The following is a 27,993-nucleotide window of genomic DNA, read 5'->3' on the forward strand; positions in this document are numbered from 1 at the left end:
CACATAATGATTAATATAGTATTAGATTTTTTGAGTATATTTAGCACTGGAACACAGAGGTGCACTGCCGCTCCAAAAAGCTTGCTGTCAAAAGATCAAAAAAGATCTAAATGAGGGTCCTCAAGCATATGATAATAATCCTGAAATTCAAGTTTTAAATATCTCAAGCTATACCTCCTTCATGACTTTGCAAAAAGGTCTGTTTTTACCGATGGGGAATTATTTTGCATTGCTCAGATGACAATCCACTGCTTGGCTAAATTTTCTAATTCTGAATGAGATAATCACTGCTTATACAAAGCATCAGGATATTCTTCACATCTGAGAAATGGAAGAAAATCTGTGGGACCATGGTCATCACACATGGGACTCTAATATTAAAAACTGGTTTAGTGGAGGGAAAACCAAAATTATGTACTTGAATAACTAAAAAAACTAAAAATTTAAATTTTAGAGTCTTTCTTCTGCATTTCAGTGCTGAATTCATCACCCAAATATTAACTTTCTTTCATTGTTCAAAAATACGTGGAAGAAACTGATTCACTAGATGAAGCATCTGACAATATCTGAGGTCAAATAAAAAGGTGTTCACACATCTCTATAATAAACAATGCCCAAAATTAATGATAGTGTGCTGTCATGATTTTCAATTCTTAGCTCTAAGTAGGCTCTTCAAGACAGACACAGTTTTAAAATTATGATGTAGCTGAAGAGTATATGTCTTCGAATGTTTTTCAGACTGTGTTCACTCTATACAAAAGGATCCATATACAACTAAAAAGGGTGAGAGAGAGCTTCTTAAAAGTGAAATCTAAAGCTGTCAAAATTACGTTCTTACCATAAGAGCAATGGACTGAAGCAGACAGCATGGGAATTGCTGTGTCACAAGGATAGCATTCAGTACAGCTGCTGTCAAATCCTACCACTTCTAAACACCCTGCTGAGGTAAAAGAAAAAAGTGCTTCTACCTCAAATATAAACTTATTAACTGCTAAACAAGAGTTGACAAGAACTAGTAAGTCAATTAGTTAACAAGCATAAAAACAATACGTGTAAAAATCCTGGTGTTGACTAATTTTATTTTCACTGTCTTCCACGGGAATAGAAATTGGAAGATTAAATGAAAAGGAAAAAAACATGGAATTTGTTGCATATTTTAAAAATAAGTTATTTCTTCATGGATTTACTTTGATAAAAAGGTTACAGTGTTGATATTAATTCTATTCATAGAAAGTACTTTGACACTTTCATTCCAGTGCCTGGCAGTTACTATGCCAATTAAGAGACCCACTAAACAGACTGATTTTGTTAAACTATTTTAAGAAGATCAAGAAACATTATGCAAACACTAAAAGAGATATAAAGAAAAATCCACATTAACAAAGCTATGTATTAAGTTACCAAAATTGCCACATAATGAAAAGAACACAGAGAAAAAAAAAATGGTATAGATTGGTTTTGCCATGGGCAAAATAAGTAAATGATGGGAAAAAGTGTGTTCACATAATCGATGCTGGAGGAAAATCAGTGCCATGGGCAGGGACACCATTCACTAGACTAGGTTGCTCAAAGCTCCATCCAACATGGCCTTGAACTTTCAATTACAAGACACCATACCATTACTGCATATGCATAGCTATGCTTGTTGCTGTTGGCTCTGAAAGCAGGGAGGCTAAAATAAAAGAGATGTAAGAAGATAATAATTAATAAAGCAAAACTGCCCAAAGAGGAAAACACTTTGAGCCTAGACACATGGAAAGGCTACGGCAAAGCACATGTTTTGGTTAAGATGAAAAAGGTAGAACTAGAGCATGTTCCCAGTGCAGCATGGTGAGGAAAGCCTAACAATTCAGTCACAGCCTTCACTTCTGCTTGAAACCAAGGAGCAGGGATTTGATAATTTCTTAATTAGGTTATTTTCCTGCTCTTTCTAGGTCACCACTATATTTAAATCATATATTAAACATGTGGGATATATATACGTATTACACATCTGGAATAAACTCCATGAAATTCAGGTTAGAAATAACTCACTAAATATAGCTTCCAGCTGGAAAAGTTGTTTCTACACTGCCACCTCAGTCCTCAGCCCTCTGTAAACTGGTTTCTACAGTTGCATCCTGATCCCTAAGTGGTTAATACAGACAATTTTATCCTTGTAAAGCAGAACCTTTTTCCTAATTAACTATTAAACTGCCATTCCATTGTCTGCAATAGGAGCCATAACAGTAGACCCTATTTAAAAAAGCAGTGTCCCACGTATGTTATTGTATTAGAATGCAGTCAAATTTGATCGAACTCAAACTATGATCCTCAACCCACTGACATGCGGTGAATCCTGTGTCATTTTGGTCCTGGTCTTACTCGCTAAAATGTCCTGATGAGCTAAGGAATGTGACAGAACAGGGGCATAAATAAAGGCATCTGTATACAGATGGCCTACCCAGCAAGCACAAGCTCTCCAGATACCTCTCTTTTCTAACTCTCAGACCTTTCTGAGATAACCTAGGTAATGCTCTCCCACAAATTCCACCAGCACAGCATTCCACACATAGGAGAAGAGAATACAGTGGTGGGTGATGGGTTTTTTTAATTTTAAAAGTTGTTCACAGCAACTGACAACTGTCTCCCTAAAGTAAAACACAGAATTATATCAACTTGAAACCTAATGAGTTATCTTTCCATACTTTAATACATAATTACTTAATTTAAAAATTAAATGCCCCTTGCAGCTAAATGTTAGGAAAAGGTTAAAATTGTTCCTACACACTTCTACTCATACACTTTTCTGATTTTTTTTTTCTGTTTAACTTCTTTCTCAGCTTTCAATTACTAATAATGTCCTGTAAGAACATTTTGTTGCTCTCCTCAACAAACAAACAAACAAACAATGATGTATGAAATATTATTACAGTGGGTTATAAGGCTCCCATTTCAACATAACTGAGCATATTTTACCATGTAGACTAGCAACCCAGCTCCAAAATTGTCCTCTAAAAATTTATTTTTAAAGTAAGTCTATTTAAGACAGCATAAAATGGCCACAATATGTACCTAACTATCTCTAGAGATGACTTAGCCTAGCAGCTACATAAAAAGAATACCAAGACAAATTAAAATCTGTACACAAATGTAAGGTGTTTATTCAACTGACTTCTTTACATGCAAAGATTTGTTCGTATTATGCAAACAAACACAGAGGGGAAGGATCTTACAAGGCATTAGTGACAAGCTGAGAATATCTTTTAGTTAAATTACTGTTGATGAGTAATTTAGAAGTGTAAACAGTCATTCTGAACTGGTCACTATTAATACAAAACTGAAAATTCAAGATACTTTAATGGATTGTGTTTAGCCTGCAAAGAACAAACACTACAATTGTTATTCTTGGTAAAAGACATTAGACTAAAACTGAAAAATACAATTCACAGCTTCCCCTTTTGTCTCATCTCTGCAGGATCCAAAGGCAGTTTGTAACACCACAGCAAGGACTCTGCAGTATCGCAGTGTCCAAATGGTGAACGAGGGGCTGCCCAAACAGCTCTTTGCCCGTCATCACCGTCTCTGACAGTTCCTCAACACAGAGGAGGAACCATGCTGATGTGGTGGGCTGCAGCAGCTCTGTCTCACAAGAGGACTGAGCATCCCTGACCTTCCCCCTTTCCTGACATGGGATGTATCCATCAGGCCACTACTCTGTGAAAGTTAAGCAGAATTTCTGATTGTGTTAAAAGTTTGGGATGGGGGCTTTTATTCCAAATCTGCAACCAGGAGTAATGTGTGCAAGCTCTAGCAAGTGCAAAACAAGGAATTATCTCCAGAATGGCTTAAAACATAATGAACAAGACAGACTTTAGAAAACAAGCTGATGCAGATCTGGTCATTTTCAAAACAGACTGGCAGCACCTTGAAATTCTACTGCAGGGTTAAACCCACCTTTTTGGTGTCTACAGACAAGACTGCCAGCAACAGACCCATTACCAGAGAAGCCAGAGAAAACCTCATATAAAGAACAAAACATTATCTTCTAACATCTCAGTTCAGCGAGATTTATCTCTGGCTATGTTCTACATGGTTTATCTCCCAGGGAAAACACCATCGCAACACAGTTACTCTCTTGGCAGAAGCACAGAAGAAAGGCAGCTAAGTCTGCACAGTCTTAAAAGGGGGTAAAAAGATGAAGCAAGAAACCTCACACTTGTAACACTTCCTATTTACTCCGTAGGGGGATGGACTGTTCTTTGCATGAAAGTGATTATGCATGGACCATGAAGTAGGAAACTAAAACCCACAATACTCCATCTTGCTTGCATTTCAGCAACTGCCTCCCCTACAGAAGTGCTGTTCTTTTTAGCAGTTAGTATTCTATTATTAGGGTGACCCTGGATTATATTTCCTTCTAATTGTCTCTATCGGTTACATGTATTTTCCTACTATTTTGTACATTGCAAACCTCAATAAGGCCACGCCCAAGGTCCTGCACATTGGTAAGGACAATCTCAAGCACAGAATCATGCTGGGAGGAGAATGGATAGAGCAGCTCTGAGAACTTCAGGTGTTGATTGACAAAAAGGTCAACATGACCTGTTTGCATCTCAGAAAGCCAAACATATCCTGGGCTGCATCAAAGGGAGCGTAGCCAGGAGGTCAAGGGAGATGATTCTCTCCCTCTGCCCTGCTTTGGTTAGAACCCCCTGCAGTGCTGCATCCAGCTCTGGAGTCCCCAACAGAAAACGGAGGTGGAGCTGTTGGAACAAATCCAGAGGAGGCTAGGAAGATGATCTGAGGGCTGGAGCACCTCTGCTAACATGACAGGTTGAGAGAGTTGGGCTTGTTTAGCCTGAAGAAAAGAAGGCTACAGAGACGTTATAGCAGCTTCCAGTACCTAAAATCAGCTTACAAGAAATCTGGAGAGACTTTTTACGAAGTCATGTTGTAGCAACAGGACAAGCAGGAATGGCTTTAAGCTGACAGCAAGGGGATTTATATTAGGTACTAGGAAGAAGTTCTTCTGAGAGTGGTGAGGCCCTGGCACAGGTTGCCCAGAGAAGCTGTGGTCCATGCCTGGCAGTGTTCAAGGCCAGGTTGGATGGGGGTTGAAGCAACCTAGTCTAGTGGAAGGCATCCCTGCTCGTGGCAGGGGGACTGGAAATGGATGAGTTTTAAGGTCCCTTCCAACCCAAAATATTCTGTGATCCTATAATTCAGAATTAAGAGTGAAAAATAAAACCCAGAAAGTATGCTCCATTATCTATGTCAGTGACATTTCATGGATGTATGCTTTAGCAGCATTGATACATACTTTCCTGAAATAATTTTCACTGAAATAAATAAAAAAGTACTGGCAAAACTAAGCAAAACTGACAAAAAGGTTTACATGACACGAGATCCATTATAATTTCCAATTTGGAGCACTATCAATTCAGAAAAGATTATATTAGGTGCACTGTTTAGCAAAGCGCAGACAGTAGGCTTGTAAGTTACATGATAGATAAGAAAAATTTAACAGCACTGAGGCTTACATATCTCTATCTTCTGAGACTGACTTTTGTTCTGATGAAAATGTTTTGATTCACATGCTCCTTCATATTGTATAATGGTTTATTTTGGAATTTAGGTACCATTATTTATTTCATTTATTATTTCAGTTGTACTCACATAAGAAAGTTACACAGAAGTTCGTTTGTCAACGAACTAAATATACACTAACAAGACATACTATTGACAGCCTCCACAGTATCCAAGAAACTTCCTCTACAGTCTCTGATTTTAAGTGGAGAAAGAAAAGGGCTTGTAGTCTGGGTTCTGGCTCTTTGTGATCAGAGTCTGTACATAAAATAGCTTGCTCTCAACTGCTGTCATAGATACAGACTATTCATTAGCCAACCTGCCAATTGAATTAGGGAGGAATACCAGCACTGTGAATCCTACCCAGTAGAGAAATGACAACCGGCATAACTCCCAGGAACAAAAGGAACACTGGGGAACCCTCTGCTCTGATGATGCCAGACAGCTCACTTTCTACCACAGCTATGTTCAGCAAGGAGTACTCTTAGATTTTGTAATTCAAACTGCAAGCAAATCGGGGGGCGGGGGGCAGGAGGGTAGAGGATGCTCCTCTAGATTACATAAGGTGGAGCTGGTCAGCACACGTCAAGCACACATGATGACAGCTTCATCTGGCAGGAAGGACTGCAGAACAAGAAGGAAGCCCCAAGCAAACCTCGCAGGGGTCTACGATACAGCCCAATACAAAATGGAAGTCAGCTGTATAAGACGTGCGTGTTCAAGCAAGCATCTGCAGCCTAAACCACAACATGAATAATTCACCATGTTTTTCATATTTGCTTAGTTTGGCTAGGGAACACTTCTTGGGGGGAGAGGAAGAAAGCAATAAGTGCCAAAACAGCTTGGGCTTTTGATATGTCTGATCGATCCACACAACCTGACCCCATAGACTTTATGTAGGAAGACACAAACTTTATCCTTCCCAAAAGAATACAGAATCTGCTTTTCTGTTCCCTTCCTGTAGAAATTGTCAAGAAATAGGAATTTTATGCTTCTTTCTTCTTAGTGGTAGGAAGGCTAAAGACATCAATACAGAGGCTTTGTTTCAGAACTCACAGACTTTGTGCCTGTAAAGAGTAGGTAGGCTCTCCTACGTCTTCTTTCCCCAAGAGTTATTTAACAAATTTCCTCCCCTCACTCCCTATGAGCTAGACAATTTGTATTTGATTGATGTATCTGTAATAGGCAATAAAAAAGTGTGTCCTAGTTTAAGCTAATTTACTTCAAATTGCACTCAACCTATACTGGTATGCTTACCAGCAGTGCTTCACTAACTGACACAGCTTTATTGGTCCTAGAAAACATATTTTAAATGTTCTCCTTCAGGGACAGGAATTAAAACTGAACAAAAAGAAAGAAAAAGATATTACATCATCTTCCATTTCCCTAAGACTATTAATTAAAAATGTTAAATGGTATAACATCATCTTTGACACAAAAACGTTGTATCCTATGGACACAGTCCTATTAAAATAAATAATCAAAGCAGTAAAGGTATGTGTTTTCATCCAGCACTACCAAGTATCCACCTAACTCATCATCTTTCCCTTCCCACACAATCCCCCAGTCAATGATCAGGAGACACACAAAAAAACCCTTGCCTTCTTATGTGGCTGTAGGGAAAAATTTTCTGTAGGGGACAAAAGTTATCTGTATACCTATCACGGAAACAGCAGGCTACTGAAGTAAGTGTTCCCTTCTTTTGTCCAGAAAAGAACACAAGTGTTCTTTTACAATATTTTTATTTAGGCAATAGCAATGACTCAACATCATGTAAGCATAACATGTATTGATTGCGCCGTGGGGCAACAAGCAGAACAAGGAGAGGACACCTAGTGGTGATGTATGATAATCAGGGTTGGTAGCATGGAAGCAGTAGATGAAGCTGTTAATGCAGAACATGATTTGGCAAAGCTCTTCTATACTTAATTTTTAAGAATTTCAGTAAGACTTAGCATTCAAGCAAGCCTGAAGCTTTTCTGGATAAGCATTACTGTGATTATTAAGAAAAAACAGTAAAAAGTAGAATAACACATGTCTATGTGATATGCTCAGAAATACATTTCATTAAGCACCAGAGTTTTAGCAACTACGTGAATGGATATCAACACATCCGTAGGTTCATGAACCTTGAAAAGGTTTAGCAAGTTGAAAAGCAGATTTCAGTACAAGTCAAACCAAAATAAGATATGGCTGCAACTTACGAGATGATTTCTTGAAAAACAAAAACTGCATTGTATGTTTTCTAATAAGGATTCGGGAACTTTAAAATGAGTTGGACATCTCAGAACAAGAAAGATCTAGTGTACAGTTTCAGAAGTACCACTCATACAACTGCTATGTCTTGTCCTGTGATTAGAATAGCTGTCAGCAAAACAGTGTCTGCTCTTTAAGCAGCTTTTGGAAAAACTTGTTATTTGAAAGAATAGGTAAATTTACACCATAGAGAAATGTACAGCAAAGTGGTGTATCATCTGACATATAACAATGCATTTATTCCTAATAGTTCATATCTTTTAATTGTTCAGTTATCTATGAGCATGTTTAACTAAAAATAACTTAATAGTTGCATGTAAACCTATGAAAAATGTTCCGGGGTCAACAGCCTAGGCAGTCTCACAAAATAATTTAAAATAAGTAAGAATTAGGTCCAGTACATCCTGTTCAGTATTTTTAGGAATCTATGCTTAAAATAAAATAAAATAAAATAAAATAAAATAAAATAAAAAAAACAAAACAAACCCACTGTCAGAAATTACTGCAAAAGCGTAATTTCTGCAATGAATTTTTTTATATTTTTTCTTGCATTTTTAGTGTGTAATATGGTTCAGCTAAGATATGATCTGTTTGTCAACATATTAATTACAAAGGATTGGAATATTAGATATTGCAGGAAAAAAAGCCGTTTTAAGAAAGTATGAATTTGAAAATTCGGTAAATTAATTCCTGTCAACATATCTCTCGTCCCTTTGTTAAAGTGATACCTCCCATTTCCACTGAGTCATTCATCTAGGTAACCTATTAACGTCAGACTGATATGAATATAGCAATCAGATTTCAGATATATTGTACCACAGGCTATAGTTCTGTTCCATCTTAAAGGCTAAGAAAAAAGCTTCTGCAATGCATACATTATCTACCCCAATATCACCCCATCTGGCTATCAGAAGCTTGATCTTGTTTTATTTAAGCAATGTGGAAACGAATAAAGAAAAAGAACCATGTTTCATATAAAAACATTTTAAATTCTTGTATACTTATCTGTAAGTTCAGGATACTGACCAACTGAACTCCAGGAATGTGATACTGAAAAACGAAAAGCTCAAAGCCTTTTTTGTTGGAGGATGTATAAATACCTCAGTGAGACAGCAGCTTTATTATACACCCTGGGTTGTTGATCAATCAGTTTTCCATGAAATATCCTCTTGGCAAGTTATGAGGAATGAGTTTGCCGGCTGTCCTCTCAATATTTTTGACATAATGTTCATTACTCTGTATCCAAATGCATAGTATTTCAGATTTATCTGCACCACATTTAAAACCAATGTGTCAGCCCACATGCAAAAACTATTAAATCCTTTTAACCACACACAAACAGGCTCCGTTTCTGTGTCACAAAAATTAATTAACAGTTGTTCCCTGTTGTGCATATGCAAACACACTCAATACAGAAAAGATTAATATCAGCAGCAAAGGTCTGACTGACTACACCGATGAAATCATCGAACTATTGTTTCCTAATTCAGCGAAGTTCATGCCTACCCATTTTCTTCAGTTTTTAAACATTTCAATGCTGTAATATACAATTTCTCCACAGTGGTAATAGATCACCACACAAATCAGTTTCACATGATCAGCTACTGTGATAACACAAGTCAAATGTGACAATCCATGACTGCATTAATTTTTGATATCTGTAAGATACTAAACAAATCAAAAAAGGATCACTTTTTTTCTTACACACATTTAATTTCAGGATATATAAGAACCTGATTCAGTCCCTTATTTATCACTGTTTGAAAGCAGGCAATGAGCTTCTCAGTGCTTTATTGCAGGCTCAACCCCCCTCATCTCCTCCCCCCGAAAACAAAACACAGAAAAACCCTTGAGATGCTATTTCACCTTCCTGAGGACAACTAGGGAGCACTATAATGTGCTACCAAAACAAAAAAGATGGACTCCCATTTTCTTTAAGTTTTTAAATACTTGTCAAATAAAATATCATACCAGAGATACTACACAAGTTTTACTAGTGGAATCAAAGGTGAAGTTGCAATCAAGCATCTATTAGCTAAAGATTAAACAAACCAAACACCAGCTATTGCTGGTTTGGACTATATTCTGTGGTCACTTCTAGTCCCACTTACTTGGCAATTCAACTGTTTTTGATTTAGAATATCTGATTTATCTTTTGACAACAGACAGGAGGGGGGGATGGGGGGAGGAGAGGTATTAATTTCCCTGCTTAGTAGGTCTTTATAGTGGCAAGCTATTAACTCAAGCTGCCAGAAAATAATGTCATTGAATGCATTTCAGAAGGTTGTCTCTCTAAATCACAGAGAAGACAAAAAACACAGCTTTATGGTACAACTGCAAAATATGCTTAATCATTTGCCTTGGTTAAATTGAGTACAAAAACTGCAGTGCTCTATTTCTGTGTCAAAAAAGAAAAAATAGTTACAGTGCATTACAAAGAGGCAAAAAGAAGAAGAATTTATAAAATACAGTAATAAAGATTAATAACCTCTTTTAGGATCTTCCTGAGAAACAAATATAAATTTATTAGATTTTTTGATACTCAGTGTCATGCCATCTTTAAATAGAATCTGACTTCATTTGGAGATGGCTTTACATTTAGGTTTCTATTAAACTACAAAGTAAATATAATACTGGGGATAAGCAGAAATGGTACCAAATCTTTCTTCAATATTCATTTAATTAAATAAATCTTTATCAAAGTAGGTAAATTTATATACAGATCTATTTTAATGATTTCAGTGAACATGCTTTGCAAAATAATTCTCAGTATACTTGCTGCAAGAAAGGTTTAGAAAACAGCAGCTATTTTTCCTATGTTTTTAGCACTTCCTGTTAAAACATAATATGATATTTAGAATTCCAGAAATGGGGACAGGCAAGAAATGAAATGACTGAATCATGACAGTATGTGCCAAAGCATTAAACACTTCCTAGCCATGAGCATGCCAAAACAGGGAATGCCATAATTTCCTGGAAATGCTACCGTGCCAAATTAGCAGGCAGCATAAGGTCACGTCTGGAAATAGTGGAGTTGACAGTTTAGAAGGCAATGACTCAGAATTTGAACTACCCATATTTTATAAAGAAGGTCAGTATTTGATATACTTAGCCTACATACAGATTTAAATAATGAGCATTCTAGGAAATCTACTCTATTATAAATGGTTTCAATTTCTCCTGAAACAGGAAAATATGAACACGTATTTTAGCTTCTCTGTGATTACAAGAGCATTAACTTAATAAGTTTAAGTGCTTGTCAACAAATCCAAATGCAGATTCAGGTTGTTGCTGAAATTGCTATTATTCTCCGAAGGAGCTCACCTATGCTTGTGCTTATAGTCCCAAACGTAATGTTTGTCTCTGTTGTTAGCAGAGAGAAGATGGTTACCTTATGCTTTTTCTTTCAAAAAGGCTTTTTTACTAGTACATTTATGTAATTATGCTAATTGGTGAGTAAAAACTCTTTATTCCATTTTGGATTTTGTGTAGCTCTTTGGAGAGACCTGACATCTTTTTTTTTTTTTTTTTTTTTTTTTTTGTAGGAAAAAGATCTGAGCAAATTATGTTATAACCTTATAAATCTTACCTCTTCCCACTGGTGTATGTATCTAATCAGTCTTGAAAGGCGTAATAAACGTAACAGGCTGAGGATTTTTGTAAATCTCACAATACGAAGTGCTCTCGCTGTCTTGTAAACCTCCGAATCCATTCCTTTTTCTACAATGAGAAAGATATAATCCACTGGTATTGATGAGATGAAATCAACCACAAACCAGCTTTTTAAGTAATTCATCTTAATGATTTTAGGGTCCAGTATTATTTCAGAGCTGTCTTCATTTACAGTCCCAGTTCTAAAATTCATGATCAAGTCCAATAGAAAAACAGTGTCTGATGCCACATTGAAAATAATCCATGGCGTTGTTGTTTGTTCTGTGAAGAATGTGATTCCAACTGGTATAATGACAAGGTTTCCAACCATCATTATGAGCATGATTAAATCCCAGTAAAACCTAAAAAAAAAAAATAAATAAATAAAAATAAAAAGGAAGAAACAGAATGATTGATGTAATATGGTAAAACACACTGAAAAAATGGTTTCTATGATGCCAGCAACTTCACCCCAAGATACTTAAACACAATCCCAGAATGTTTTAGGTTGGAAGAGATTGTAAAAATCATCTAGTTCCAGCCACCCTTCCATGGTTTGGTACATGCTTCATTAGACGTTTTGTTAATGCTAAGAAAATTCTCTTTGATTTAAGTCATTTGATACACCCACAGTCAGTAGGTGTTTTCCTTCTCAACATTATGTGTTTTCCTTCTCAAGAACATGCACCTAGGATAAAGTACTATGGCTTATAACTCCATGACATATCAAAGGTGTGCATGTGTGCCACTCAGTAGACCTATCCAGAATCCTAACAGAACTCATTAGTGGGTTTATGTAACTAAAACCGATGTCTAGTCCTAATCAGAAGTGCTTTAGCAATACAATATTTTTTTAAGGCTTCTATCCAAATGGAAACCCAAATATCTAACAGATAACATATTAAATTTAAGTACCTCTTTGTAAATGTAATCATACCATTACAGTGCCGGAATAAAATTACAGGAGGAGAAAAAAAGCACTGAAGCAAAAAATAGAAACAAAAATTAGATAACAACAAAACCTTCATCCAGTTTTACAACCTGAACTGAACTTTCATGGACTTTTACAACCTCATAATCTGTCTTCTTGCAGAGCTAGCTAGTCTGGGCAATAACAGCTGTGAACTTGCACAGTATAAAATGGCTACTGCATTTCACCATTTTGCTCCAGAAGTATCAAAAGGCTCTGCTCTAACACTCTTAAAATGCCACTAATGGTGCTTGATACAGATGGCAAAAAGCCAGACTCATAACTTCAGTATCTATTATGAAAACAGTGAGTAAACCTACCTGTTACATGGAATATATATCTATCCTGATGGAAGATTTCCAAGCAATGGTAGTATATGCCAAGCAGATTTTAAGAAAATTATGGTAACTCCTAAATGTTAAATTGTCAAAGAAAATCATGCTTGTTCAATAAAAGAACTGCGAATGAATTTGAGAAAGCCTGAATCCAGTGTACAACTTCTTGTTCTGCTTCAGAATATGATCTGTTTCAACTAAACTTGGTTTGGAGAGGCATAGAAACCAGTCAACAGACCCTCATGGACTCATTAGACCTTCTGCTTCTGGAAGACTGGAGTCAGCGATGGCTCCACAACTATCTTCCTGCTCCAGAGGAGCCATACAGGGCCCCACGCAGTAGACATGGGATGGACATGTCACCAGCACACCACTCCCGCACTGACTTCCAGGCGACTTACGCCATACCAGCATCAGCCTCTTGCATACAGCAAACATCTTGGTAAAGGCTCTTGACAATTAACAAAAATAATAGTTTAACTGGCCACAAAATGTTTCAGAACCACAAGTTTAGTTTTTGCTAGACTTGTGTCAAGTATATGGATTGCATCAAATGCTAAGGATTGCTTGTACTCACCAATGATCCAGGTTTATAAATTCCCTTTATTTCACGTTTATCCATGAAAATATGTCTGAGTTTACAAACTGCTTATCTAAGAACACAATAATTAACTGTAACTGTAAAATACACTAAAGGAAGAGCAATTTAGGATTGAGAGTGGCAAAAGAATTCCCAGTTTAAAAATCCTTTATTCCAAGATAAACCTATAGAGATTAGGCTTGCTTATCACCTGAGAGTGGAGATGGCAAAGTACCTTTAACTGGTACTTAAGGAGTTGCATGGAATAGGCTTTACAAGTAACTGCCTGTGTACCGCAATGTGATTTATGTCTTACACATTTCCAATCTTACAATAACTGTGAATACTAAGTGCTATAAATATCCCATTTTTTTCCAGACTGTATGAATTTTTGCTTAGCATGTATGACATTCACAGTAACTGTACTGTGTTTGGAAAAAAAACTTTCACATTTCTCTTATCTTTCTTAATTCATGTAATAGGCTTCTTCCTGAGCTACATTCCTTTTCAGTGATCTAGGAATTACCATAGAGAAAGAATCTCTAAATTCATATATCACTGCTACTATGATCTACAGGCATGACTACCACAAACACTTTTACAACATTATCGAACAAAACTGTTCTGAGAGAATAAATGTCTCCAAAGAATCCTGAAAATGAGTGGAAAACAACTGAGAAACAATCATAAGAGGTGTACTTGTATCTGTGCCTCAGGAAGCAAAGCATCGCTTGATTTCAGATTGACCTTTATGTTTCACCAGCACAGGGGGCAGTTACGCAACGAAGGCTAACCAAAGCTGCACAACAGCCAGCCACCCAGCCAACATAAAACATAATACAGAACCAGGTGTTTTTATCCTAAAGTAATCCGCAGTTTAAAGGATCATTATGTACTGTGATTATGCAAAACACACTGGAGTTCCTGATGTTGAATGTCAGCAAAAGTGGTAGCATTAGGGCTTCAGTAATAAAGAAAGATTGCATGTGAAGGACTGTGAGATTGCACCAGTTGTCTATTTTGATTTTAGTCCACAATACAGTATAAGCTGATTAGTTAGTAAGAAAAACCTTATTATATTATGATTTATTTTTCATTTGGAAATGAATCAGACGTTTTCTTTTAGGAAACGGCTTCCAAAAGCCATTCTGTTGGCTATGCGATATGGTATTTTCCTTTCCGGTGAGAAAAACTAGATGCAATTCCCTGTATTGCCTTCTGTGACCTGTGCAGAGAAAGTAATACAAAGCATTCCTTGCTTACTGGTTCGGAACATCCTACTATGCATGAAACCAAGAGCAAGCTGAAAAGCTTCACAGGATGGTTCAGGGAGCTGCCTTTGAGACACAGAAGCTGCTCTTTGTTGAAAACAGGTTTTAGCATTAGTTATTTTTACTATTTCACATACAAACCCCGTCCAGTGAGTATGGTTTAAAATTTAAAACTTCCAGTCTCAGAGTTACCAGTTTATATAAGGTGGTGTAGAATGCTGACAAAAAGCAAGGAAGAAATAGGCCTATGACATGAAATTTTCAAGAATTGGGGGGGGGGGGGGGGGCAGGGAAAGGAGCCTGGGGAGATTCAGAGCTCCTAACAAGAAGCAAGAACTGATTTTAGCCCCATAGCAAACAGCTATGGAGCTTACTACTCCTCTGAAGCTAACTCTGTACAGCTACTACTAGTTGATACTGACTGAAGATACAGAGGTCAGCAACACACCAAACTATTGCTGAAACCTTTTAAATGCTTCTGGATGACTCAGAAGCTTACTACCTCTAGATAAAAAACTCTTAAATTGTTTGACTCAGAAGCTTACTATCTCTAGGTAAAAAAGTCTTCAAGCATTACAAAAAAAAATGGCTTGAGGCATATTTTTTCTATATAAAGAGTAATTTAGAATAAATACAAAATAATTTTTCAAAAATTAAAAAAAAAGCATGCTACTTAATTACTTTGGTACTCCTAAATAGAACTGGCTGGATTCATAGCCCTCTTTCAGTGATCATTCTACTCATAATTTTTCTGCTATACTTTCAAAACTTATGGTACAACATGACACATTTTACAGCCCTGGAACATGGTGCTGAAGCTTTGGGGCTTTATTTATTGCCACAAGCTATCCTGGATAGGATGAAGGGTCTGTTCAAAATGAGTGCCTATTCAAGCAGCGATAAAGAACTACTTAGTATTAATTAATCAACCTTTATACTAAGCTTAATAATGTAAGGCTCTATGAATTCTAATGGCATTTTATTTTCCACTTTATATATCCAACCCAGAGCAAATGGAGCCTTAAAGAAGGAAATTTCAGCTCTAGATTAGAATCATAGAATCATGGAATAGTTAGGGTTGGAAAGCACCTTAAGATCATCTAGTTCCAACCCCCCTACCATGGGCAGGGACACCTCACACTAAACCGTGGCACCCAAGGCTCTGTCCAACCTGGCCTTAAACACTGCCAGGGACGGAGCATTCACAACTCCATTGAGCAACCCATTCCAGTGCCTCGCCACCCTCACTATAAAGAGCTTCTTTTTTATATCCAATCTAAACTTCCCATGTTTAAGTTTTAACCCATTACTATCACTACAGTCCCTAATGAAGAGTCCCTCCCCAGCATCCTTACAAGCCCCCTTCAGATACTGGAAGGCTGCTCTGAGGTCTCCATGCAGCCTTCTCTTCTCCAGGCTGAACAGCCCCAGCTTTATCAGATTAGTTATTTGCTACATAATTTGCCACATATGCAACTGGGTAAAAAGTAGTTCAGATTTGCTTTCTTTAATGTTTCCTGGTTGCAGCCTATTGACACAGCACAGCAGTCTCAATGTCCTTGTGTCAGCGTAGTCTGATGTACAACTATCCTTATGGTGCACCCATACTGACCAAGCAGAAGTTATCAGTGTTCTCACTAGCAACCTAGCAGAGTGAACAGCACCTAAATGGCACTAAGCACTGTGATCTGAGGCTACAGAACAGTCAGGGCTTTGCTGAAGGTTAAGTTTTCCAGGTTTCCAGAAAGATCATTAAAGTCTTGATTATGTAATAAAAAAGAGCAGAACATATAAGTAAAATCTAATGAAATACAGTCACGAATACTCATGAGCCACATAATAAATCAGATGGTCTTTGAAAAAGATATTAATTCAAATTGTAAATTATCTTTTAAACCAAACCTGATGTATCTGAAACATGATTTCACTTTACACATTCAGAGAATCAAGAACTGTAAAAAATGTTCACAAGCTTCCCATGGAAAACCTGCCTCCTCTTTAGTTACATATTTTGATTGACTAGCAGATGCTCAGTGAAATGACTTTTTCTATCTCACCTTCAAACACAGCTTTATTTCTTTTGTTTCACACATCACCAGTTTACCTAACAGAGAAATCAATGTCCTATATAGAACAAAACAATCTTAGCAGAAATAACAGTAATTTAAAACTTTACTAAAATGCACTGTAACAAGCACTGAACTTGGTATTAACCATGTCAGAATCTGATTCTAATAGGACAGGCCATCTTTCTCTGGCTGTGCAACTATGTTATGCTTGGAAGCTTTCTGAGAAATCACCACCATATATTTTCACAACCTGAAAGTGAGGATATCCCCTTCTGTCCAGCTATCCATTTTCATTCTGCCCAGCTATCCGTTTTCATTCTGCCCATCTGTCTCTCTCTCACACATAAACACATCTAATGAAAAACATGCTTCTTCTGGGAAAAAAAACATACAAAGTATGAAATTCCTTCTATTTTAACAAGTACTGAATTCAACATCCACCATGGAACCAATTTTGTTTAAATGTTGCAAATCTGTTGCCAAGTGCTTCTGTGATTTTCAATCAGCAGCATTTTTTTTATTTTAGGAATTCAAATGTAGAATTTACTGTAACCTATCTGTGTGATCACATTAATACAAATGCATTAAAATGCCTAGTGAAGTGTCACTTCCTTACATTGGCCAGTTCTGCGCTAACAAAAAGGTTTCTTCCGCAGTTGTGTTGTCCTTCTGTACATAGATAAAACTTTCCCTGTTTGAATGTATTTAATTTCTCAAAGCTTTAGAAAGACAAAATGTTGGGGGTTTTTGTTTTGTTTTTAAAAATTAAACTGTTCTTAAATTTTTTATTTACATGCTTTAATCCCCTCTATTTCCAATTCAACAGCTTTAGCTTATGTCAAGTAAACACAAACAAGGAATCTTGCAAGCCTGAAACAGAGTACCTTTCATGCCTAACCCCTTTTCATTGTAAAGCATATAGAGTACTAAGAGCATCTCCTACAGTTCAAGTGCATAAATATTAGTAAGTAGAAGCCTGTGACTCTTTCTCGGGTGAAAATTTCAGCTTTATTCACCCTATTTCATCTGTTTCAACTCTATTCAGAATATTTCCTATTCTTTTTTAATTTAGAACATATCAAGTTTAATAAGCTTCCATTAACCTCAGAGGTAATCAGCTGAAGCAGCAAAAAGACTTTATCTACCTGCCTGAGACTGATGAGGTAGAGGATATCTTCTGAAAACTCAGTTTCCCTGACTGAATTATGAGCAATGCTGGACCTGGGAATCTTCACGCTTAACGGTTTCATTCTGATTCAGAATGAAGTAGATTTAAAAAATAAAATAAGAGTGAGGTTTTCAGACCCCCAGAAATCTTCATTTGATTTCAAACTAAGAGTGAAGTCTTTTACTTCAAGTTTAGTGATACATACTTAGAGATCCAACTTATGTGCCTTGTCCCTATCTTTTTACTAGTGGCATAATTTCCTACCTCATAGCAAAAAAAAAGGAATTCAAAGAGAGATTAGTAAAATTCAACAACACTTCTTTTTGACATAGCCGTAGAACATGCCCCAAAATCACAAACTTGGACATTTTCAAATACACTTCATGAGTTTCATCTGATAACTAAATACACTTAGGAGTGGAAATTTGCAGTTTGTTGCTCAGTTATGGTTCTATGCACAAGGCAGATGATTAGATAAATGCAGCCCTCAGGGGACTTGATCAGAGCCCAGTGAAGCCAATGAACAGCCATTTACTACTTTCAAAAGACTTTGGTTACAGCATTTGGTCAAGTTCAAAGCCTGAGTGCTTCAAAGGTTTCATTACTAGAAAAGAATATCACAGTACTATCCATGAAAAGTGACTGTAACATTAATAAATTAACATTCCTCTTTTTTTTTTTTAAATGGAGTCAACTAATACTTAAGCAGTGGACATTTCATCAAAAGATTCTTAATTTTTGGTACACATGCAATAGCTTCTGTCTAAAGTTTTTATAATACTTCCTATGCATTACCAAATAAAGTCTCAGATTTCTAAGAAGCAAAGTTGCAGATTGCATATGGGAGAGGATGAAGGAGAAGACAAAGATAAGTTTGTATATTACAGCTGTATTATTTAACAAGTCTCTTTGGTTGTAGACAATAATCGCTTTCCACAAGTGCTTGATATTTGTAGTTTTTCCTCTGGAGAACCTTATTAAGCTACGGCACAAAGAATCAAATCCTTACTTCCACTTAACCTTGGGCAGCAACCGTGCACCACTGTCAGTGGAGCTCTGATACTGGCTTTATCACTCCCCCATCTTCACACACTTCCTCTTTTCGTCATCTTTATTCCTCAGTGAAAAAGCAGAATAGTGCTCCTGTCCAGATAGCTACCAGCTTGAAAAATGTGTTGATGAAGTGTCAGGACTCACAAATGAGTTTTCTCCTGGAAAACGCTGAATTTGTCTATGCTGACTTGTATGCTGATCAGAACAGATATATTTCAAATCACCAAGATTGCTTCTGCATCAACATACATCACAGCAGAAGTAATCTGTCTTCCTCAGATTTACCCCTCCGCGTTCAAACTGTCTACAGCCTCTCAGCATCAGGCAACATTTTGTGTAGGGACTCCAACAGATTTGTTTCAGTTTCATGCTACCAACTCTTACACCAATTTCAAATTGCCACATACTGATTCTTTAAGTATCAACAAGTTTATGTAGTGGATCACTGAATATACGCACTGACATTCTCAAATTAGAAATGACCACTTTACAGGCATAAGAAAAAGTCTGAAAGAGACAGATCTAAAAATATTTCAGCTGCAAAACAATCTCATATCTCAAGTTGGAACACTTGCATTAATTAAGAATTTTGTAGTGACAGTAACTTTAAGAGTGCCATTTAGAAACATGACATTTAGGATGCCTCCATACGAAGTAAAAATTCAGAGGCTTAAATTGGAAGAAGCCTTCTGTAATTCTTCTCAATAAAGCATAGTGTGAGAAGGAAGGTAATCTAACCGACACCCCCTTGCAAAACCAAGAAAGCCAGACAATATCACCTAATATTCTTCTTTAATAGATTTTTCTTTTTTAGCCCATTTAATCTCTCAATTATAGTGTAATTTTTAAAGTTTCTGATGATGCGGAAAAGTCCATTTTCTCTACTCATCTTCAGAGAAGGAGATGATGGGGAAGAAACTGCTCAGTACCTATTGACAGACCTCAGTCATGGAGTTTGGTAAGGAGACTGACCTGTGACAAAAAAATGAGCTGGGACAATTTTTTTTTTTTTTTTTTGAGGTGAAAACCTGTGAAAAAAAAACCAAACAAAAACCAAAAACAAAAAACAAGACTAGGACTGTCAACTTGGTTCAGGCAAGACACCGAGATTTTTGGTATTTGACATATATACGACTACAATTTCATTCTGATAGCAGGAAGTAAAATTGGTTCATGTGTGTAACTGTACAAAGACACAGAATGTTCAGACAAGCAGCTTCAAGCACAAAATTTTATTTACTAGAATTTCGTGTATCATTTCTTGAAAAACTTTAGTGAAGGCAAGACTGGGCTTCATGTTTAAACTAAAAAAAAAAAAAAAGGTAGACTTCAAAGTCATGAAGAAAAAAATCAGAGATGCGAAAAAGTGTGAAAGAACTATAGATAGGTATGAAAAATTTTGATGGATTATACATGCAGACTTTGTACTCCTACATAATGAGTGAAAACAAATATACACGAGTGAGTATTTATAGACCTCTTCTGATTCTACACAGATGTACATGATTCTAATGCAGAACAAGTAATGGAAGCTGATCTTTGGTTCCAGAGCCTATGTTTCTTCAAATATAAAAACAAGTACTGAGATTTCAACCCTCTAAAATAAGTGGAAGTACTGTTTTAAGAATTAGTAAGTTATTCCATTGTAATACGTATCAATATTGTGTAAATAATTTGCTTCAAAAAGTAATTAAACCTTACTAAAATATTTACGTATTTAAGAGATGATATTAATTTGTGTTTGTTCTGAAAATAACATGAGAAACTGAAAAATTGGTGTTCAAATCAAACTTACCATTCTCTTCACTTTTTCCTTATCCTTTGATGAAAAAGGATCAAAATATATTTCAGATGCTTTTTAGAAAAGCACAGGAAAGAGATCAAATTTAAAACAGAGCAACATGTTAAGCAATTAGGGTCATGTCATGGCTATTCCCCTTTTGCAAAACAGCTCCATACCATACCAACACCTAAAAAAATCCATTTTACTTTCTCCATCTATCTGCGAACAGCTGAGCCCAGGACTTCCCATGTCTCAGGAAAATTCATTATCCCCAAGGCATAGTGTCTCCTGAAGTTTGGTACACTGCTCACATGTTCTCTTCCCCTAAACAAACATAACCTAGAGCAAGAACCAAAAGCTTCTTCCCAGGGAAAGCAACGACTTGACTGGGGAGGTGTTCTCACTTTTATGCTCCATTAAAGCAGAACTCTAAGAGCTGGTATTGTTATTGAAAGTATCCATGCCAGAAGTGCCATGCAAATTAAAAGTACAGGTTCAGATCCTCTCCAGCATAAAAAGGGAAATCAGTCTGCACTTACAACATCTGGGCTGAATGGATCTGATTCCTGAGCAGGCACAGGAAACATTCAGGTACATGCTCAAATGTACACACTCAAAATTGCACTAGTATGACTATTGATTTGTTATTATATTATTAACTGAATTCATTATGTCATCTAAAATATCAACTAATTGAAAAAACAATGCAGACAACACAAAATATTTTAAGAAATGAAAGAACTAATCTTCCACGAGCTTGCTTATACTTTTCCACGTGTATTTATTACATACCGCTTTTTACAGGGTGAAGCTCTGCAAGTGGGAAGAAGTATGTTCGGCTAGGAAGTTCAGTGTTTAGTTTTACCATTATTTTTCAAAACATAATTTCATATTTCATACACTAAAACATCTGTCTCTACCAGAAATAAAATGCAGCTCTTGCAGATTCCTCCTTCCACCAGCCACATTCAGAAATCCCCACCTTTTTCGTTATTCAGCTTGCATCGAGACCTCTGCTAGCCATTTCCTTTTACAGTATCTAAGCAGATGCAATGCAATTTTAACATTTCTTTAATCTTTCCCAATTTACATACTGCGCATTCCAGTCTTAACATCCTTTTGACAGCATGACGCTCTGCCTGCATTGCCAAAACAAATCAGCTAATCATGCAGCTAGACAGAGTAGTGATCAGATAGACCTGATATTCACTGTTAAAAAGGAAAACCCAGAAAAGCAAACAAAGCAAACAAAGAGAATACATGTTTAAGGATGTTCTAGTTATTGGCCTAAGTAATCATGATCTTGTTCCTTTTACCTCTGCTTCTCTCACCGTCTTTGCATGGTATTTAACCAGTAACACTCCAGAAAGCTCCATGCAAGTTGGCCTGAGTGAAACTCACTTACTGCTGCTGGTAACAGCTTAACAAAGTGTAGATGTTTGAAACACAAACGAAGTTTCTGAGATGTAAAATCTGTCTCTGGCATTTATGAACTTCCTCAGTGTAATGGAAAGTGACTGATGATTTTTTTTTTTTTTTTTTTTTTTTGCCTTGGAATGGCTTTGGTTACTTTTAAAAACATGATCAAATGCCTTAAAAAAATAAATATATATATATATTCTATGTATAGTTATTTATTACATGTTTTTTGATCGTCAAAACAGGAGATAATCTGCAATATCAGACACCCCAAGAGATTGCCTTTATAAAGAGGACTTTTCTCCTGCTAGTACACCTCTGCCAGAAGCAGTACTGCAGGTCATATCCATCGCTTGGCTGCATTTAAAAAACAAGGTTCCACTATATTTCGTTACAGGTATACACATTATCTGAAGTAGATGGTCAAGATTCTTTCTTAAAACCAGTATGTACTAAATTTACAAAATATGTGTTGAAAGTATCTATTGAATTATGGTGGATTATTGGCATAAAATACATTTGTTAGATAAGGGGCTTTCTCCCTCAAAGTTGTCTTCATTTAAAAAAAAAAAAAAAAAGAGAAGGAGTCACTTTAAGCTTCAGAAAAGCATGCCAGTTTTCAACTTGAAAAATAAAAGATTGATAAAGATATTAAGATCTGAAAATTTATTCAGACTTAACCATAGGCTTTGTATATCCTTCACCTATAAATATTTATCAGAAAGAATATAAAAGGGAATTATTCAATAATCTACTTCTCCGCTCTACATTTTGCTAGAGTGTTTTGTTTTTTACAGTTGAATTTGAAGTCTCCTGGTACAAGAATTTTCCCGTCTTCAAGTATTCAACTGAAGTAGTCCATATTATTAATGACAGCACAGCCCTCATGCTGCTCCTGAGATCAGCCACAGTACAGGTTAAGGGTGACAGTGGAAACTGTTTGCCTGCAAGCAAAGTTGCCTATAATCATAGCCACTGATAAGCTGCTCTAAAATAAGCACTCAAAGAAACATTGAGGATCTATGACCTCAACTATTAACAACAGCAAAAATACCAAGGAAGCTATTTACTCTCATACAGACAGATGACTGTTGCTTCGATACGGCAAAACAAAAAGAGCTTCCATTTACTGCGGTGAATAAAACACCAGATGTCCATCTTTATCTTCTGTCCCTATTCACTCAAAATGAAGTTGTCTAAATATAATAAATAGGTTTCTGGCTTTCAGCAAATGAAAACATTTTACTTGGAGATCTCAGAAGAGGTTTTAGCCACAAGCCAATATTCGTCAGAAAGACAAAATATAATTTAGCCAAATATTTATGTTTCATTTGTGGAGGACAGTGAGTTATGAGCTCATAAAGCATGTTTAAGCTAAAGATGTGTAATAATTAGAACAGCCAAATAGATCTTAATAATTCATTGTTGGATAACAGCAAGAAACTGAGAGGAAAAATGATTAACAGAACTTTTCATCATAATTTCAGAAAATATATTGATCTGTAAACTGCAAACCAAAATATATGATATGACAGAAATGGAACATGAAGTGTGTTCAAATTACTGTGATATGCCAGTTCTGCAAATGCACAGCACCAGTGGATGACATTTTTAAAAAATCAGCTTTACCATTTACGTCTAGAATTCTGAAAGATGTTCAGGCACAGAGTCCAGATGCTTACGAGTATGTAGGTCCCTAGCTCATTCTGAAATCCAGAGATAGACAGGCTCTTGACTTCCATCTTGGATCATCATCTAACATCCTATAAACTTGCACACTCTGTGCAGAGTACTGAGTAAAAATGACATTTTCAGAGCCATTTCAGAAATTGAAAAGTTTGCACTGGAAACATGAAATCAAGTTAAATATATTCCTTTTGCTCATTTTGCTAGTAGCATAAAATCATTATGCACAGTCAACGTTAAGATGAGCTGCTATTCAATAACACTTCATGGAATTACAAGTCAGTAGTCCCAGCAAGAACATCTGCCACCATTTCACACAGATTCATAGTACCTGCACCCCTGGGCTATAAAACTAGCTCTCCTTCCCTAAAGCAAATCTGAATTCTTTCACTCTGTGAGGAACAAGTGTGGGAGTGAAAGTTCACTGCAGCTCTCCCACCCCTTCCACAGAAAGACAAATTTGGTCTAGCCTGCGGAGAATGTAAAAGTTGGCTACAGCTTACAAATGATAGAAACAACCATAGTCACATCCAGCAGTGTTCACAGTCAGGGAAATGAGGGGGGTACTGGAAGATGCTGAACAATGCTGACATGTTGAATTGTACTGAAGAAGTATTCCTTGGACCTGTCTTGATAAGAATCACCTCTCAACAACAGAAAATTAGCATGCATGTGGATGACAGAGCACCACAAACCAGCAGACTAGAAGAAAATCTGCCTTTAGGGAATGAAAACAGAGAAGAGTTTAAATGGAAGCAAGTTTTAAACTCATAAACTTAATACTTTTAAATAACAAACTAAACCCAAAGGCATTAACTGGCTCAGTCATGATTTATGTTGCATTTGGTTCACAGAGGGCTAAGAAATATACATATGAAATAATGCAATTATTTATATGGTCCTGGATTTAATTCTTCTCATCAAAAACATTGAGGTTGTTTTTTAGACCTTCTGCCGTTTCAGAGATCAGCCATCATGATAAATTCACTACTTCAATAATGCACAATAAGAACATGTACAAATCCTACTCAACTTTTCAATACCCAGCAGTGTACTGCTTCATTTAATGTACTATCCCAAATTTTAAAAAAACACCATTATATTAGTAAACCATGTGTTTCAGATGTTTACCAAAAGAATGCATTAAATTAAAAGTGGATTTTGGTCATGCAGGCCCCTAAATTAGGTTACTTATCTCTCAGTTGTCCCATACATTCAATGTCTATAGCTTAATAAGCCATCAGATTTCAGACATTTTGATTTTGAGCCTTTTTAAATGTTTTGGTAGATGCCTACTTTCTGGCAGTGCTTACTCTTGATACCACACTCCCTTACATTACAGAACTATGTTTGTTATGTGTGTAAGGTAATAGATGTACACCACACTAGAATTCCCAAGCTGGCAATAAACGGGCTGAGGGGATAATTTCAGCGTATCGTGTTATTAGATCTACAGTAACAGCATGTTCAATTTCATCATATTAGCTTTTGCTAACTTTCAAATGAGAAAGGTAAGTTCCCTTTAGATGGACTTCACTACCTGAAAATCAGACTATAAAAAATGCTATAAGTAAAAGACAGAAAAATCAGGATCCAGTATTCAGGGAGTCATCTAGAAGACAGTTTCCAGGAAAATGGACACACAGCTCTGAAAAAAAAAGGCCATCTCTGAAGTATACTTGGTAAGCTGTGTAACAAGAAAGGTACCAGTAATGAACTGAAGATTGAGGTATACAACTGATTTATTTTACCGCTTTTTTTTTTTTTTTTAAGTTTGTGTCTAACAGACTAATCCCTAATTGGAATAGGAAATCTCTGTGCTACTGCTGAGCTTGTCTGGTGCTAAAGACAAGGTGAACCACAGTGACAGGCAAGCTTAGCTGTTACCTTCACTGAGAAATCAAGTGCAAACAAGCCCATATGCAGCCATCACAAGAAACCTGTAGCCCAGGATGTATGAGGGGAGCCCAGAAGCTTGCAACTGCATACTCTGAGGCAGCAGGAATATGTTTTAGCGGGTGGTATTACCTACCACTGGTTTCATAGTAATTTCTCTACCAGACAGAAATCGTTAAGTTCTTCTGGAATGAAAAAACATTAAAGTCATGCAGGAGCCTGATGGAAAACCTTTCGTTAGTCATGTGACAGCTTGACTACATTCCAGAGGAGTGTGAATTAGATGATATTCAGGTCCTTTCCAACACTAAACATTCTAGGACTCTACCATTCTATGATCCACATCATTTTGCAACTCTAAATTTATTCCATCTTCTATGTAGAGCTGGACAGATTTTGCTCTATGTATGTTACAAAAGTTTTGCATATTTTCTGTATTTTGACCTGGAGAAAGCTGTAATAATCCATCTTTAGCGTCCTATGGTATATTACCCTAAATTTACCGCAATATGCAGGTTTGCTTAACATGAGCTCATAGCAGAATCTCACTGCTTATTGTTTCAGTCATGCCATAAAGAGGTGTTTCATGGAGGTTCTGGTAAAATACTGTAAGACACAATAGAACCAGTCACAGAAACATCAGTAGAATCATAGAATGGTTTGGGTTGGAAAGGACCTAAAGATCATGAAGTTCCAACCCCCATGCCATGGGCAGAGATACACTAAACTGTGACACCAAAGGTCCTGCCCAACCTTGAACACCCCCAGGGATGGAACATTTACCACTTCTTTGGGCAGCCTGTTCCAGTGCCTCATCACCCTCACAGTAAAGAACTTCTTCCTTATATTCAACCTGAACTTCCCCTGTTTAAGTTTGAACCCATTATACCTTGTCCTATCACTACAGACCCTAATGAAGAGTCCCTCCCCAGCACCCTTATAGGCCCCCTTCAGATACTGGAAGGCTGCTATGAGGTCTCCACGCAGCCTTCTCTTCTCCAGGCTCAACAGCCCCAGCTTTCTCAGCCTGTCTTCATATGGGAAGTGCTCCAGCCCCCTGATCATCCTCATGGCCTCCTCTGGAATTGTTCCAACACTTCCATATCCTTTTTATGTTAAAGACACCAGAACTGCACACAGTACTCCAAGTAGGGTCTCATGAGATCAGATTAGAGGGGTAAGATCATTGCTTTTGACTTGCTGGTCATGCTTTTTTTGATGAAGCCCAGGATACGGTTGGCTTTCTGGGCTGCAAGAGCACCACTGATAGCTCATGTTCAGTTTCTTATTGACCAGCAACCCCAAGCCCTTCTCTGTAGGACTGCTCTCAATCCGTTCTCTGCCAAGACTGTAGCTGTGCCTGGGATTGCCCTGACCCAGGTGTAAGACCTTGAACTTGGCTTGGCTGAACTTCATGAGGCTCGCACCTCTCAAGCGTGTCAAGGTCCTTCTGGATGGCAGACTGAGTTGGATGAAAAAGAGCAACATTACCTATAAAAAAAACAACCCTGCATTCAGAACAATTTTTATGTATATTGGCTTTTATGTATATTTATATATATCGGCTTTTTTTAACTACATCGTTAAAAATCAAACAAACAAATAAACCAAGCGGAAAAAAAAAAAAAGAGGGAAGAAAAACAACCTAGCTTTGACTATGAGCACAAAGCAACCTGTGTTTTTTCAGTTGAAAACAAAATATCTTAGTAAGAATTTTTAATAAATGACATCTTTAGAGATAGAAATTTATTAATATCAGCAGCCCACTAAATTCCAATCATGTATCAAGTTTTTAATTAAAAAATGCTTCATTACATAAGATATCCACATAAACAACATAGAAGTTAATGAAATAAGGTCAAAATCATATTCCTAGCGACATGTAAACTTCACTGGCATAAACAAAAAAGGGTTTGGGGTTTGGCTTGGGTTTTTTTAAATATATAATGGAAGCAAACTTCATTTCTTCTGTAATCACATGAACATTTCTGAACACAAGTATACCCCATACTTATTCCAGCTGCACTGCAAACCAAGGCAATAAGATTACTGCAAAATATCACGCAGCTTGTCTGAATCTGACTGTCATCAGATTAAAAGATATTAGCAGCGATTTTACAGAAGCTAAATGACAATGTCCTTGAGGTAGTACTGACATTGACTCCAGCTGATACAGTTTTTGGTCATTAACATACCTTACTATGTGTCTAGAACAAGCCCTCCAATAATTAGAACTGAATACACCATGACTTTTAAAATTAAATCATGCCTCTGGGAAAGAATCAGGG

General features: G+C 36.7%; 1 protein-coding gene across 1 annotated transcript in view; it reads right to left on the bottom strand.

Moving 5' to 3' along the window:
- The window catches only part of HCN1 (hyperpolarization activated cyclic nucleotide gated potassium channel 1), a 191,279-nt gene that overhangs the window by 155,237 nt on the left and 8,049 nt on the right, over positions 1-27,993 (bottom strand). The window contains exon 2 of the mRNA XM_061373121.1: positions 11,414-11,837. Coding sequence (XP_061229105.1) covers positions 11,414-11,837 — 424 coding nt within the window. The remainder of the gene's footprint in view (positions 1-11,413; positions 11,838-27,993) is intronic.

The sequence above is a fragment of the Neopsephotus bourkii genome, unplaced genomic scaffold, assembly GCF_033783945.1.
Source record: "Neopsephotus bourkii isolate Nb327-2 ecotype Australia unplaced genomic scaffold, CSIRO-AGI_Nbou_v1 NB_1628, whole genome shotgun sequence".
NCBI lineage: Eukaryota > Metazoa > Chordata > Aves > Psittaciformes > Psittacidae > Neopsephotus > Neopsephotus bourkii.